General features: G+C 36.6%; 3 protein-coding genes across 5 annotated transcripts in view; 1 reads left to right on the top strand and 2 right to left on the bottom strand.

The window, feature by feature from the left end:
* LOC307022902 (class I histocompatibility antigen, F10 alpha chain-like) overlaps positions 1-11,484 on the bottom strand; it is a 455,191-nt gene extending 443,707 nt beyond the window's left edge. For all 3 annotated transcript variants that reach the window (XM_079655818.1, XM_079655820.1, XM_079655819.1), the window contains exons 1-2: positions 11,328-11,484; positions 360-626 (exon numbers count right to left, since the gene is read on the bottom strand). In XM_079655818.1, the coding sequence (XP_079511944.1) occupies positions 360-626; positions 11,328-11,394 (334 nt within the window). In that variant the 5' untranslated portion in view covers positions 11,395-11,484. The remainder of the gene's footprint in view (positions 1-359; positions 627-11,327) is intronic.
* LOC307022903 (major histocompatibility complex class I-related gene protein-like) overlaps positions 1-17,650 on the top strand; it is a 218,634-nt gene that overhangs the window by 5,834 nt on the left and 195,150 nt on the right. The gene's annotated exons all lie outside the window — the stretch shown is intronic.
* On the bottom strand, positions 13,017-15,966 carry LOC307022896 (piggyBac transposable element-derived protein 3-like). Its single transcript, XM_079655804.1, has 2 exons — positions 14,183-15,966; positions 13,017-14,031 (listed from the first exon to the last, which is right to left on the bottom strand). Exons 1-2 carry the CDS (start codon positions 15,234-15,236, stop codon positions 13,301-13,303), a joined length of 1,785 nt encoding a protein of 594 aa, XP_079511930.1. The 5' UTR covers positions 15,237-15,966; the 3' UTR covers positions 13,017-13,300.

A 17,650-nucleotide genomic window follows, 5' to 3' on the forward strand; every position in this document is an offset into this window, starting at 1 on the left:
GAGAGAGAGGCAGAGAGAGAGTGAGAGGGAGAGAGAGGGAGAGAGAGAGGGAGAGCGAGAGGGGGAGAGAGGCAGAGAGAGTGAGAGGGAGAGAGAGAGAGAGGGAGAGGGAGAGAGAGAGGGAGAGAGAGAGGGAGAGAGAGAGGGAGTGAGAGTATCACTATATCACGTGTGTGTGTGTGTGTGTGTGTGTGTGTGTGTGTGTGTGTGTGTGTGTGTGTGTGTGTGTGTGTGTGTGTGTGTGTGTGTGTGGTGTGTGTGTGTGTGTGTGTGTGTGTGTGTGTGTGTGTGTGTGTGTGTGTGTACAGGATGAAGATATGAACAACATATTATCAGTAGAAGGTGAAACATGAACTAACCTCCAGTTTGGTTGAAGCGCTGCTTTAAAGTTTCAATGTTGCCTTTGTAGATCTGCTGGTTACTCTGATAGATCTGAGTCTCTCTCTTCCAGTACTGAGGATCCTCTACTTTGATGTTCTTCATCCAGTCCTGTTTGGGTTGTGCTCTCTTGGTGTTGCTGTCGTAGTGAGTTATCTCAACTTCATCAACCAACCCAACCATCACAAACTCTGGGAAGTTTGGGACTCCAGAGGACGCAGTGTCGAAATACTTCAGAGAGTGAGTCCCTGAGAGAGAATAATAAAGTAGAGTGAGTCCCTGAGAGAGAATAATAAAGTAGAGTGAGTCCCTGAGAGAGAATAATAAAGTAGAGTGAGTCCCTGAGAGAGAATAATAAAGTAGAGTGAGTCCCTGAGAGAGAATAATAAAGTAGAGTGAGTCCCTGAGAGAGAATAATAAAGTAGAGTGAGTCCCTGAGAGAATAATAAAGTAGAGTGAGTCCCTGAGAGAGAATAATAAAGTAGAGTGAGTCCCTGAGAGAGAATAATAAAGTAGAGTGAGTCCCTGAGAGAGAATAATAAAGTAGAGTGAGTCCCTGAGAGAATAATAAAGTAGAGTGAGTCCCTGAGAGAATAATAAAGTAGAGTGAGTCCCTGAGAGAGTAATAAAGTAGAGTGAGTCCCTGAGAGAATAATAAAGTAGAGTGAGTCCCTGAGAGAATAATAAAGTAGAGTGAGTCCCTGAGAGAGAATAATAAAGTAGAGTGAGTCCCTGAGAGAGAATAATAAAGTAGAGTGAGTCCCTGAGAGAATAATAAAGTAGAGTGAGTCCCTGAGAGAATAATAAAGTAGAGTGAGTCCCTGAGAGAGAATAATAAAGTAGAGTGAGTCCCTGAGAGAGAATAATAAAGTAGAGTGAGTCCCTGAGAGAATAATAAAGTAGAGTGAGTCCCTGAGAGAGAATAATAAAGTAGAGTGAGTCCCTGAGAGAATAATAAAGTAGAGTGAGTCCCTGAGAGAGAATAATAAAGTAGAGTGAGTCCCTGAGAGAATAATAAAGTAGAGTGAGTCCCCGAGAGAGAATAATAAAGTAGAGTGAGTCCCTGAGAGAGAATAATAAAGTAGAGTGAGTCCCTGAGAGAATAATAAAGTAGAGTGAGTCCCTGAGAGAATAATAAAGTAGAGTGAGTCCCTGAGAGAGTAATAAAGTAGAGTGAGTCCCTGAGAGAATAATAAAGTAGAGTGAGTCCCTGAGAGAATAATAAAGTAGAGTGAGTCCCTGAGAGAGAATAATAAAGTAGAGTGAGTCCCTGAGAGAGAATAATAAAGTAGAGTGAGTCCCTGAGAGAATAATAAAGTAGAGTGAGTCCCTGAGAGAGAATAATAAAGTAGAGTGAGTCCCTGAGAGAATAATAAAGTAGAGTGAGTCCCTGAGAGAGAATAATAAAGTAGAGTGAGTCCCTGAGAGAGAATAATAAAGTAGAGTGAGTCCCTGAGAGAATAATAAAGTAGAGTGAGTCCCTGAGAGAATAATAAAGTAGAGTGAGTCCCTGAGAGAGAATAATAAAGTAGAGTGAGTCCCTGAGAGAGAATAATAAAGTAGAGTGAGTCCCTGAGAGAATAATAAAGTAGAGTGAGTCCCTGAGAGAGAATAATAAAGTAGAGTGAGTCCCTGAGAGAGAATAATAAAGTAGAGTGAATCCCTGAGAGAGAATAATAAAGTAGAGTGAGTCCCTGAGAGAATAATAAAGTAGAGTGAGTCCCTGAGAGAGAATAATAAAGTAGAGTGAGTCCCTGAGAGAGAATAATAAAGTAGAGTGAGTCCCTGAGAGAGAATAATAAAGTAGAGTGAGTCCCTGAGAGAGAATAATAAAGTAGAGTGAGTCCCTGAGAGAATAATAAAGTAGAGTGAGTCCCTGAGAGAGAATAATAAAGTAGAGTGAGTCCCTGAGAGAGAATAATAAAGTAGAGTGAGTCCCTGAGAGAGAATAATAAAGTAGAGTGAGTCCCTCAGAGAGAATAATAAAGTAGAGTGAGTCCCTGAGAGAATAATAAAGTAGAGTGAGTCCCTGAGAGAGAATAATAAAGTAGAGTGAGTCCCTGAGAGAGAATAATAAAGTAGAGTGAGTCCCTGAGAGAGAATAATAAAGTAGAGTGAGTCCCTGAGAGAGAATAATAAAGTAGAGTGAGTCCCTGAGAGAGAATAATAAAGTAGAGTGAGTCCCTGAGAGAGAATAATAAAGTAGAGTGAGTCCCTGAGAGAATAATAAAGTAGAGTGAGTCCCTGAGAGAGAATAATAAAGTAGAGTGAGTCCCTGAGAGAGAATAATAAAGTAGAGTGAGTCCCTGAGAGAGAATAATAAAGTAGAGTGAGTCCCTGAGAGAGAATAATAAAGTAGAGTGAGTCCCTGAGAGAATAATAAAGTAGAGTGAGTCCCTGAGAGAGAATAATAAAGTAGAGTGAGTCCCTGAGAGAATAATAAAGTAGAGTGAGTCCCTGAGAGAGAATAATAAAGTAGAGTGAGTCCCTGAGAGAATAATAAAGTAGAGTGAGTCCCTGAGAGAGAATAATAAAGTAGAGTGAGTACCTGAGAGAGAATAATAAAGTAGAGTGAGTCCCTGAGAGAGAATAATAAAGTAGAGTGAGTCCCTGAGAGAATAATAAAGTAGAGTGAGTCCCTGAGAGAATAATAAAGTAGAGTGAGTCCCTGAGAGAGAATAATAAAGTAGAGTGAGTCCCTGAGAGAGAATAATAAAGTAGAGTGAGTCCCTGAGAGAGAATAATAAAGTAGAGTGAGTCCCTGAGAGAGAATAATAAAGTAGAGTGAGTCCCTGAGAGAATATACAGAATAATGAAATATAAAAGAATCCATGATGTAACTCTGCAGAGGTGTCTCTCTCCTTCTGAGAGAACTCTCTAAGTCAGAGCTGCAGATCTCAACGTGGAGAGAAACTCCAGCTCAGAGCATCTGGAGTCCTTTCCTCTTCAGGATGCTTCATTCCTCAATTACACTCTCTGATTCTTTTGAGATCTGAAATCACAAACCTCTGACTGAAGATATCTGCTGCTCGACTCTCTGAGAGTGTTTCTGATATTTACCAGATTGAACCCTTTGCTGTTTATGAAATCCCTCAGCTCTATCACATCGGGACGAATGACATCTCGTGTTCTTCCTCCTGAGGTTTAGAGTTTGAACTCTGTATTCAGTGAGTTTCTTAAAGATACAACGAGCGTCTCTCACACAGTTTATAAGTGGCTTTATTTCATGAAACCACTTTCCTCTTGATTTCTGTCAGGAAATGATTATCTTTGACTTTAAATTCAGATTTATTAAATAACTATTCTTTAAAATCTTTCCAAAAATAAATCTACGTACCTTTCACAAAACAAATCACAAACATGAAACCCCACTTTGGGAATAAAGAGCGTAGCTACATCAGTTGGTGCTATTTCAAAATAGAGAAACAGAAACCGACTGGATACAGATTCCCTCGTGGTGTTTGTGAACAGGAAACGAGCGGAGCATGAATACATATATCTGTGATACATGAATACATATATCTGTGATACATGAATACATATATCTGTGATACATGGATACATATATCTGTAATACATGAATACATATATCTGTGATACATGAATACATATATCTGTGATACATGAATACATATATCTGTAATACATGAAAACATATATCTGTAATACATGAATACATATATCTGTAATACATGAATACATATATCTGCGATACATGAATACATATATCTGTAATATATGAATACATATATCTGTAATACATGAATACATATATCTGTAATACATGAATACATATATCTGTAATACATGAATACATATATCTGCGATACATGAATACATATATCTGTAACACATGAATACATATATCTGTAATACATGAATACATATATCTGTGATACATGAATACATATATCTGTGATACATGAATACATATATCTGTAATACATGAATACATATATCTGTAACACATATATCTGTGATACATGAATACATACAGTATATCTGTAATACATGAATACATATATCTGTAATACATAAATACATATATCTGTAATACATGAATACATATATCTGTAATACATGAATACATATATCTGTAACACATGAATACATATATCTGTAACACATGAATACATATATCTGTAATACATGAATACATATATCTGTAACACATATATCTGTGATACATGAATACATATATCTGTAATACATAAATACATATATCTGTAATACATGAATACATATATCTGTAACACATGAATACATATATCTGTAACACATGAATACATATATCTGTGATACATGAATACATATATCTGTAATACATGAATACATATATCTGTAATACATGAATACATATATCTGTAATACATGAATACATATATCTGTAATACATGAATACATATATCTGTAATGCATGAATACATATATCTGTAATATATGAATACATATATCTGTAATACATGAATACATATATCTGTAATACATGAATACATATATCTGTAATACATGAATACATATATCTGTAATACATGAATACATATATCTGTAATACATGAATACATATATATGTAATATATGAATACATATATCTGTAATACATGAATACATATATCTGTAATACATGAATACATATATCTGTAATACATGAATACATATATCTGTAATACATGAATACATATATCTGTGATACATGAATACATATATCTGTAATACATGAATACATATATCTGTAATACATGAATACATATATCTGTGATACATGAATACATATATCTGTAACACATGAATACATATATCTGTAATACATGAATACATATATCTGTAATACATGAATACATATATCTATGATACATGAATACATATATCTGTAACACATGAATACATATATCTGTAATACATGAATACATATATCTGTAATACATGAATACATATATCTGTAATATATGAATACATATATCTGTGATACATGAATACATATATCTGTAATACATGAATACATATATCTGTGATACATGAATACATATATCTGTAATACATGAATACATATATCTGTAATACATGAATACATATATCTGTGATACATGAATACATATATCTGTAATACATGAATACATATATCTGTAATACATGAATACATATATCTGTAATACATGAATACATATATCTGTGATACATGAATACATATATCTGTAATATATGAATACATATATCTGTGATACATGAATACATATATCTGTGATACATGAATACATATATCTGTAATATATGAATACATATATCTGTGATACATGAATACATATATCTGTGATACATGAATACATATATCTGTGATACATGAATACATATATCTGCGATACATGAATACATATATCTGCGATACATGAATACATATATCTGTAATACATGAATACATATATCTGTAATATATGAATACATATATCTGTAATATATGAATAAATATATCTGTGATACATGAATACATATATCTGTGATACATGAATACATATATCTGTAATACATGAATACATATATCTGTAATATATGAATACATATATCTGTGATACATGAATACATATATCTGTAATATATGAATACATATATCTGTGATACATGAATACATATATCTGTGATACATGAATACATATATCTGTGATACATGAATACATATATCTGTGATACATGAATACATATATCTGCGATACATGAATACATATATCTGTGATGCATGAATACATATATCTGTAATACATGAATACATATATCTGTAATACATGAATACATATATCTGTAATACATGAATACATATATCTGTAATACATGAATACATATATCTGTAATACATGAATACATATATCTGTGATACATGAATACATATATCTGTAATATATGAATACATATATCTGTGATACATGAATACATATATCTGTAATATATGAATACATATATCTGTGATACATGAATACATATATCTGTGATACATGAATACATATATCTGTGATACATGAATACATATATCTGTGATACATGAATACATATATCTGTAATACATGAATACATATATCTGTAATATATGAATACATATATCTGTGATACATGAATACATATATCTGTAATATATGAATACATATATCTGTGATACATGAATACATATATCTGTGATACATGAATACATATATCTGTAATACATGAATACATATATCTGTAATACATGAATACATATATCTGTGATACATGAATACATATATCTGTGATACATGAATACATATATCTGTGATACATGAATACATATATCTGTGATACATGAATACATATATCTGCGATACATGAATACATATATCTGTAATACATGAATACATATATCTGTAATACATGAATACATATATCTGTAACACATGAATACATATATCTGTGATGCATGAATACATATATCTGCGATACATGAATACATATATCTGTAATACATATATCTAGTGCTGCGTACCGGTGTTACAGTATAAGTTGAGTCATGACAACTGGCGACATTCTATTATTTTCGTCATAGGAATCCGGGGCGTGTACATCGAGGACCCATTGTTGACTTACCAGGAAAGAAACATCGTTTGTCGTTTACGTTCATCTTTTGCTATATCTGCCTTCCTAAGATCACTTTGCTGCACATTCAGTACTCGTATGTGAGGTTGTGGGGACGAACATTTCAAAGTAGGTGACTGTGTGGATGCCTGTTCAAAACATTGCAAACTTCAATAAATCATTTAAATTATATATTTGTGTCCGACTTTCATTTGTTCATCGTTCTTAATGTGATGTATAGTAGCTTTGATAGCTGTCCATACCTTCAGACAGCCTAAAAGTAAAACACAAGTTGTTTATTCACAGCCCGAACGCTCATCGAGATGACTGGATCAGTCATGACAACTTGTGATCAGCTCCGATTAAATTGTGATATCAATTCTGTAGCTAACCTCCAGGGAGCACGTTTATTTTATGAAATACCTGTATCCCTCTCATCACAACAAGACTCTACACTGTGCAGGAAAAACAATTACATACATGAAAATAACCTTGATGCATGGGAATTAAACACACAAACTATCTTCCGTGGCTATACTGATATGTCACAGTAACGGTAAACCACAGAAAAGTAAGTCCAGCGGGGCACAAGTTGAATACATATAATACGGTAGTTCTATTATGCCTTTAAGCCTATACGTTTAACCCATAAGAACCCGGACCCATTTCTACTTTTGGGGAAATTAAGGGGAACGTCATTTAGACTAAATAGACACATTTCTGACAAGTAACCTCCCTAGTGTCAAATATCTGGGCTTTAATGATAAAGTAACTCTTATTTATAACTTAATTAACAAGGATGATGTTTTGGTTTGCATTTGTTTGAACATACTATGAATTGAAGAATAAAGCATATGTTAACTAAATATAATTGAATCAGCTAAATTAACTGACCAGATCATAATCATATTTCTAATTGTGCATATATGTCACACTGGGTTTACTGTGAATGTTTAGGGTTAAAGTCCCGATGTGACACCATGTGTCACAGCAATATTTATGGCATTTGTTTCATATCAATTTCATCAAGAAATGTTTCCACAACAGGTTAAATGTAATCAGAATCAGAATACCTTTATTCGTCCCACAGAGGGGACATTTACATTTGTTACAGCAGAAAAGAGCCGAACACAGCTTAATGTTTAACAAATGACATGTCATGTAAGCATTTTTATTCTTAAATGGTTTGAATATTAACTTTAGCAACAAAAAACCTTTCCAAATCTAGCTAGTTCTGTCACATGTTTTAGCCTGACACATGGACATCTTGGACATGTTGTTATGGGAAGACAAAAGCAAATGACAAGGACCATGACCCCAGACTGTTCAGTGTGTGTCACTTAGGGACTTCATGAGATAGAAAAATCTCATGAGGAATCTGTATAAGGAACTTTCCAGAACCTTTAAATTTCATGTGACACCCGTGTCTAAGCAATTCTGTCTGCCTTCCGTGTTCCTGTTGTTATTTACTTCCTCTCTGCCTTCTTCTGATGATTTATCTGTTAGTTTGTGTGTTTCATTCCCATGCATCAAGGTTATTTTCATGTATGTAATTGTTTTTCCTGCACAGTGTAGAGTCTTGTTGTGATGAGAGGGATACAGGTATTTCATCAAATAAACGTGCTCCCTGGAGGTTAGCTACAGAATTGATATCACAATTTAATCGGAGCTGATCACAAGTTGTCATGACTGATCCAGTCATCTCGATGAGCGTTCAGGCTGTGAATAAACAACTTGTGTTTTACTTTTAGGCTGTGTGAAGGTATGGACAGCTATCAAAGCTACTATACATCACATTAAGAACGATGAACAAATGAAAGTCGGACACAAATATATAATTTAAATGATTTATTGAAGTTTGCAATGTTTTGAACAGGCATCCACACAGTCGCCTACTTTGAAATGTTCGATACCTCCCTGTAAGCGTCACGATATCGGACTCTCACCCACAACCTCACATACGAGTACTGAATGTGCAGCAAAGGGATCTTAGGAAGGCAGATATAGCAAAAGATGAACGTAAACGACAAACGATGTTTCTTTCCTGGTAAGTCAACAATGGGTCCTCAATGTACACGCCCCGGATTCCTATGACGAAAATAATAGAATGTCGCCAGTTGTCATGACTCAACTTATACTGTAACAGCGGACATTACTGAGCTCACGAAGTCTCGCAAAATATCGCAACTGCTCGCGAGATCTGTGTGACGTCAAGGGAAGCTGGACACTGACAGCGTGGGATGCTGGTTGCCATATTTGGTAGTGTTGCTAAGCTAACTCCTTTGTATGTATGGTGATATAGTGTCTGCCGAAAGAGCAACACTTCACCCAGACAATGTCAATATGCTGTTGTTCTTGAACAAGAACACATAGACTTGTACTCTTGCATATTGAGTCTTGTATGTACATCACTATGTATGTAGTTGTGTTGTGTAGTTAGTAACACATGTAGAGTTCTAGAAAAGACATGGTGTAGACACAAGTTGGAAGGGGGCACAATAAACCTGACGAGTTTGAATTTGAGTTGATTATGAGTTTATTTTCAATTGATAATTAGCTCACAATAAGTTCACTTTAGTTACTCACACAACTTGACACAAGTCCGGACTTATAAGTCCGGACTTGAACCTGAACCTCTGGACTTGAGTCCGGACCTGAACCTGAATGTGAGTCCAGGTACACAGCACTACATATATCTGTAATACATGAATACATATATCTGTAATACATATATCTGTGATACATGAATACATATATCTGTAATACATATATCTGTGATACATGAATACATATATCTGTAATATATGAATACATATATCTGTGATACATGAATACATATATCTGTAATATATGAATACATATATCTGTGATACATGAATACATATATCTGTAATATATGAATACATATATCTGTGATACATTAATACATATATCTGTGATACATGAATACATATATCTGTAATACATATATCTGCGATACATGAATACATATATCTGTAATACATGAATACATATATCTGTGATACATGAATACATATATCTATAATACATATATCTGTAATACATGAATACATATATCTGTAATACATATATCTGTGATGCATGAATACATATATCTGTAATATATGAATACATATATCTGTGATACATGAATACATATATCTGTGATACATGAATACATATATCTATAATACATATATCTGTAATACATGAATACATATATCTGTAATACATATATCTGTGATGCATGAATACATATATCTGTGATACATGAATACATATATATGTAATACATGAATACATATATCTGTAATACATGAATACATATATCTGTGATACATGAATACATATATCTGTAATACATGAATACATATATCTGTGATACATGAATACATATATCTGTAATACATGAATACATATATCTGTGATACATGAATACATATATCTGTGATACATGAATACATATATCTGTAATACATGAATACATATATCTGTGATACATGAATACATATATCTGTAATACATGAATACATATATCTGTGATACATGAATACATATATCTGTAATACATGAATACATATATCTGTGATACATGAATACATATATCTGTGATACATGAATACATATATCTGTAATACATGAATACATATATCTGTAATACATGAATACATATATCTGTAATACATGAATACATATATCTGTAACACATGAATACATATATCTGTAATACATGAATACATATATCTGTAATACATGAATATCCAGAAGTACCAGCAGCTCCTGATTGATGGATCTACTAAACAGCATCACATAGTTCTCTCAGTACATGTCAGTCTCAGTGTGATGTTCTCTCAGTATGCAGTACTACAGCCAAGCAGACATGTAAACAACAACAACAACAACAACAACAACAACAACAACAGGATGTTGATGTTGACCTCGTTGAATGTGATTAGCTTCCCAGAGATCTATCTCTATGTTCTTCATGTGTAATGACAGGGAGCAGGTTCTATATGGTTTCTTCTTCTGCTGTTTGCTCTTCAATCAGAAACCAGAGCCCTGATACTCAGGGACTTTTTCACTTACGTCCACTTCTCTGCATTTAGAAAACTACTAGACTTTATATATAACTCATATGTATTAGTATCATTTTGAAATGTCAATAACGGTCTATAAAAAAAGTAAAAGTACACCACCATTTAAGATTGGATCAGTGAACAGGAAGGAGGACTTTAAGATAAAGAGTTTATTTCCTAACACTTCTATAACCTGCAGGTCAGTCCTGGAGCTGAAAGACTATCACACTTTAAACTCACACAGCCCATAAACACACGAAGCACTTCTTATTTTCCAACGTAAAGAATCAAAAGACTCACGTGCAGATGTGCAGTGTGGGCCTACTATTCCCAGGAGAAGCAGAAACAGCAACATCTTCATCTTCATCGAGGCTTTCTGTGTGAAATGTTCTTTATCCACAGAAACACAGCCGTCCTTTCTACAGAGCGGGATGTCAATGAGAGAGAAACACAGAAGGGGGTAAACACCAGCTCCTCTGAGCCAATGAGAATTCAGTCTGAGCGTCGCGTCACTTGTTGCTGGTAAATCGGGCTCACTCAGGTTGTGTATCGAAAGTGAAAGCAAGGCAAGTTTATTTATAGAGCACATTTCAACACAAGGCAATTCTAAGTGCTTTACAAAAATGAAAATGCACATTAGTTAAGTTTAATTTGTCTTTTCTAGGACTTTCTAGGAGTGAAAGCTGATCTTGTGCTGCCTGAGTGAGAAGATGCAGACATGCTTTATTCTGCTGTCTCTGTCCTCGTGCTGCTCACACACACTGTAGGATCACACACTGGGTTCTTTATCTGATTCCACTGAACAGTATTTATCTCATCCTACTCTAGAACACAGTTCACTTTAATCTACATCTGACTTGCAACATAGTGTCCCGTGCTCCATTCTCTTGCACTATTTGGTTTCTTTAAGGTGCGGAAATATTATAAATATTCATATTAATCTTCTGGGATGTAACAGTGAGCTACAGATCAGACACTCTGCAGTCTGGGGGGGAGGCAGTAGGGTCTCACTGAGTCATGTGAGAGTGTGTTATTTGCAACCCAGTCTCATGGCATTTCGTGTTCACCAACACGATTTTCTCCTTTTTTTCGTGTTGCACAGCACGATTTTAACCCATAAGAACCTGGACCAATTTCTGGCTCAATAAAAATTAGTGGGAGCATAACACAGGTTGAATAGAGCACATAGAACACATGTCTAAAAAAAAAATCTAAATTCCACCACCAGATGACAGAGATCTGAAAAGTGACATCAGTGTCACTGCAGTCTTATTTGATTGTTAAATTAAATTATTAAATGTACAGTGTTTTCTGACATTTCTGACATTCCTGAGCACATTCCATTAACTCTGAAGCTTCCAAAGATGTTACCATAGGCATATTATGTATGGTTGGAAAGCTGAGAAGGAATGGAATCCATTTCAGATGACTTAGTCATGGTCAAACCATCTCAGAAAGAGCACAGAGAGAGAAAGGAGTATTTGCATTTCCGATTGCCCCCAAAAGGGCCCGCATGCCATTATTGGCCCCAAAAGTGCCCCCACCAAACATCTCTACACCTAGGCATGCCATATGTTTTTTAACATCTACATTTCCCAAGGAACAATTATATCAAGTCCATTCCCCAAGGTCCATAAGACCTTCCCAGAAGGAGTTATCATCAAATAAAGGTCAAGTGTTGTCGCCAGAGCACCACACCTGCAGCAAGGGACTGATCATTAGTGCTCACCTGACTCACCTGTGTTGATAACGCAATTGCACTCTATTCAAAGACCATGTCCATGTCCCACACTGTCCTCAAGAGACAATACAATATGTATTATATCTATTATATGTAATATGCCATGTATTACTAGTGTAGAACAAGTGCCATTCATTCATTTTTCACACCAGGTGTCTGACATTTCAAACTGGACCAGGTGAGAGGTGGATCTTTGTCTGTTAGGTCAATGTCAATCTTCATTTGTCTAAAATTAATCAGACTGAGAATGTAGCTGACTTTTTATTTTTATCAACATCCAATGCCACTTGAATAATAAAAAAAACAATGTCCGGCTAGAAATTATTTCAGATCAACAGCAGGAAAAGTACAATCTGAACAATAGAAAACATGTTGCCTGGTAGATTTGGAACCATTTGGAACACGTGAAACAGAGTGTCAATAATCACCAGGAATATTTTTAATTCCACAACACCTACATCTCAACAACTTCCCGTTCCTCTTCTCCTCCCAGTCATCCTACACTATCCTTTCCAAGCCTACTGCTGGCTGTTTAGAAATGGTAGCCTTTGAAGCAGTTTCTCTCTTCTGTGAAGCAGAGATGCACGTCGCATTTCTCACACAGGGTGGTGGTTGCATTTGTTTTGCAGACTGTGCAGCGGCCACGCTCGGTAGATTTCACGGGCCAGTGTCCAAAGTGGTCCTTACGGACATCATCAGGAACTCCAACACGGACTCTCTTTCTCGTGGGAGGTGCTGAAGGAGATGGAGTGTTCATGTCAAGTGATGGGCGCCCCCTTCTTGCCTGGATGAGGATGAGGCAAGTTGCCACCTCTGCCTGGAATCTTCTTAGATTCAGTGCTCTCTCACCGATCAGCTTGCAGTCGTTCTTGTAGATCAGCCACGCGTTGACCAGGGCTACCATGAGGGTGTGCCAGAAGAGGTAGATGTACCATCTCCGTGATCTCATGTGGTATTTGTACCGGAGAAGGCATCTATCCATGAGATCCACCCCCCCCATGAAGGTGTTGTACTCTTTGACGACATTAGGCCGGATGACGTCAAGGAATGCCTTCTGGGGTTTGCTCCAGCGCCTAGCTTTGTCTTGTGGTTCCACTGCTGTTTGAGAGGAGATCAAGGTGACAGGTCTGTTGTCATGCCACTTTACTATGGCCATGGACCCCTCTTTCTCCACCCGGCAATCGAAAGATCCTCTGCCTCTCTTGGCAAGACTCTTGTCATCCTCAAGCTGACATCCAGCCAGGCGACTGCTGCGGACTGTTCCTGTAATACATAAAGAATAAGACAAGATGAGTCAAAACTAGAAACAAAGGAGAATGAGACCATAGGTATGTTGTTATTACCTGTGTGTGTGTGTGTGTGTGTGTGTTTGTGTGTGTGTGCGTGTATGTATGTGTGTGTGTGTGTGTGTTACCTGTGTAGAAGATCTGCCGCTGACGAAGCTCTCGCACCAGTGCGGCTGAAGAGAAGAGGTTGTCGGCGAACACTTTGTAGTTCTGGCCTGATGGAAGAGTTTCACACAACTTGACGACCACATCTCCTCCCATTCCAAGTGTGGTTCTTTTCCCAGTGCCACCTTCATAGACCTGGAAATCACATAGGATTCCGTCGGATGAGCAACGGGCCCAGATCTTGAATCCCCAGGGGTGGGGTTTGCCCTTCACATATTGCCTGATGGGGCAGCGCGTTCCTCTGAACGAGACCATCTGTTCATCGATGGAGTTGTGCTCCATCGGGGTGATCTGGAGACATTGTTTGCGGAACATGTCAAGCCATGGACGGATCTTCCAGCACTTATCCCCTTTTTGCCTGTTGGATGGAGCCTCGTTGTCGGTGAAGTGGAGAGATGTGAGGAGGGTCTGGAAACGGTCGCGTGACATGTTGTCAGCGACCATGCCAATCCTTGTGTCGTTTTCCCAGTAGACACGGTTTCCTGGAAGCTGGCAAAGTCCCATGCGCAGGTACATGCCGATTAGGATTTCCAGCTCCTTTACTGTGGTCTGCACGTTCTTGTGGGTGGCAGAGGTTTGAACGCTGTAGAGGTTGGTTTGCTCCATCATTGCCACAAGCATCTCATCTGTAATGAACCTCCTGAAGTACTGCAGGGGAGTGGGGAGCTCATCTGGAGGTTGGACCCTCTCTCCTTTGAAGGTGTGGTCTGGTGTTTCAAAAGCTTTTTTTCGCCATAAGAATCTTTCTTGGCCAGTAGAACGGTGGGATGCTGCAGTCGGAGGTTCTTCATTAGGAGGTTCTTCTCCCTCTGGTTGAGGTGGTTCCTCTTCCCCTATGTCGCTTTCCGACTCATATGGCTCCTCCTGATAATCAGGATCTAAGACAGGATCATCAAATTCATCCTCATCTTCATCCTCACCACCTAATCCCTCCACCTCACTTTCGTTTCCATCCAGGATTATTTCCAGGATCTTCTGGATGTCCTTGTCTCCATCCCACCTATTTTTCCTGTTCATCTAGAGAAGAAAATATGGAAAATAATCATGACTTTCAGCTGATGTCATCATGTAACGTTGGTAGCACTTTACCCTACAGCACGGTAATTATCATTTCCAGCTGTGAGGTAAAGTGCCACATGACGTTAGTCCTAAACCTGCCATGTTGTAGGTAGCTAGCTAGATAGTAGTATAAGTAACTAGTTATTACTAGTTATAGCTAGCTATATATATATAATATAATAACAATATATTACTGAGTATAATTGAATTAAGTAAACTGATCAGATAATGACAAGTTTTCTAATTGTGACATATAGGTCACAACACTTATTTTTTTTACCAGTTTAGTCTAAATGCCTGCAGTGACGTCTATGTCACACACATATTTACTTGCTCTTTTACCACAGAATAAAAAATAAAAAGTCTAAACAATGATTTATATTCGACAAACAACATGTTATCCAATATTTCAACCATAGGATTTGATGGATCTTACCTTTTATCCTCAGGATGGGCAGAGGGGCAAATTAGCTGGCAGACTGAAGTTAGCTTGTGGAGAAAACAGTCAGGAAAGGTGGCTGCTAATTGAACATGAGGTCATCCCAATGGTCACATGACCTTTCAGAAATGTGACTTGGGTGTCGCTTCAGGACTATATGAGTTGAAATTAAGGGTATACTTGAAGTGACACCCCTGCTACACCCTAAAATTGTGTGTGACATGCGCGTCACCTCAGGTTCTTATGGGTTAAAAGCAATGTATTTCTACTGGTAATGTGTTTCGTGCCTGCAGCACGTCTTTTTCTCCGGTCGGGTCGTGGAAGACCGGAAGCTGTGTGGTTCATAAAAACATGTTCTTACTCAATATCAAGCCACAATTATTGCTTTTATTTTAAATCGTATAATTTCGGACTTTTGTTTCCGTCTGTGAGGAAAATAAATGGGGCTCAGAGCCTCAGAATACTGAAATCTGTATTTTTAAATCTTTCCTTCTCATTTGTTATTCTTTTCAAAATAACACACTGTTATTTACTCACCAATAACACACAATTATCCTTGCTTTTATTTATTGGTTTAATTCCATAATCTCTGGCTTTTTTGGCGTCCGTCAGGAACTGAATTTCAAAATAAAAATAACCGGAAACAGACGTAGGCCTCTAGGAGTTTAGGATGGCCGAAGACACTACACTACCCATAATCCCCAGCTATCGTTTAGGACTACAGTCCCCGTGATTAATCTTCAAGCGCTGGGATTGGATGTTGGAGTGGCAGTGCGCCAAGGTTAGCCTAGCGTCAAACAGCTGTTTGAAATGGAACAAAACCACGCCAGACTATCCACAACTGGAATCGAACGCCGCCCCCCCCAGAACTACACATGCTGGCTATTGTGTTTCGCAAAATGTTCCATGGGACGTCTCTACTGAACGTTTTCGTTTTTCCCACAATTAGAAGTTGCCAGTATTAAACACATTGGTGTTATCAAATGTAAAACATATAATTAATAAATGGGTGAAAATCGCTTGTGTCCATAATGCGCAGCATTAATATATACCCACGTGACAGCTCATTGTTACTTTGTAATTCTACTCCACAATTCAGAGGTTAACCTGATTGCCAAGTGCCAACAATCAGGAGAGATATTTGATAGTTGGTGCTTGAGAAGACTAAACATTTACCTGCAATTGACATGAATGGAAACGAGTAATAAAGTATATTCATTACTCGTTATTCTCTACTAATGGTTAATTAAAGACTGTATAATAGCTATTTTGCACATCCCTTTCAAGATTTCAAGATTTTCAAAGGTTATTGACATATCATATACACAACTACGGTGTATGCAATGAATGAAAATCTTGGGTCACAGGTTCCTCAACAGCACATTACAAGACATCTATCAACATGTGTTTGTACCTCCACCATTAAACTGTCATATTCTGCACATTTCTTATACTATCTACATAAGAGTATAATTCATATGTATAATATCAGTTAAAATAAGTGCTTCAACATAGTTAACATTGCAGGAAAGCAATATATTAGACGTTAAGTACTTTGTCAGGCTTAATATTTATCTGTAGATACTCCCAAAGTTTTTTTCTTATTTAAAAGAGGACGTTAATCTAAAGTATTATTTAATGTTTAAATAAAGGTTTAAAATTCGTTTTTCTGTTTTGCACCTCCTCATATTAATATCTTTGTACATCCGGCTCTAAACTGTTTTATGGTAGAGATCACTTATAGTATCTTCTTGATTTTTTATATTCTATATTTCTATCACAGACCTTCTACTTTCCCCCTATGAAAGTATGTACTCTTAATATTTTTTTAATCAAATATAACACATAAAAACAATAATTCAATAACTTGCTTTAACCACTAGGCGGTGCACACAAGGTACACACAGCCATAATAACTTTGTATTATCAGTGT

The sequence above is a fragment of the Notothenia rossii genome (assembly GCF_949606895.1).
Source record: "Notothenia rossii genome assembly, chromosome: 10".
Taxonomy (NCBI): Eukaryota; Metazoa; Chordata; class Actinopteri; order Perciformes; family Nototheniidae; genus Notothenia; species Notothenia rossii.

Excerpts from the sequence above, each read along its gene's own strand:
- LOC307022896 (XM_079655804.1), bottom strand. The coding sequence starts at position 15,236 with ATGAACAGGAAAAATAGGTGGGATGGAGACAAGGACATCCAGAAGATC. Across the intron at positions 14,032-14,182 it reads GCGGCAGATCTTCTACACAG|GAACAGTCCGCAGCAGTCGC; the intron begins GTAACACACACA and ends TATGTATTACAG.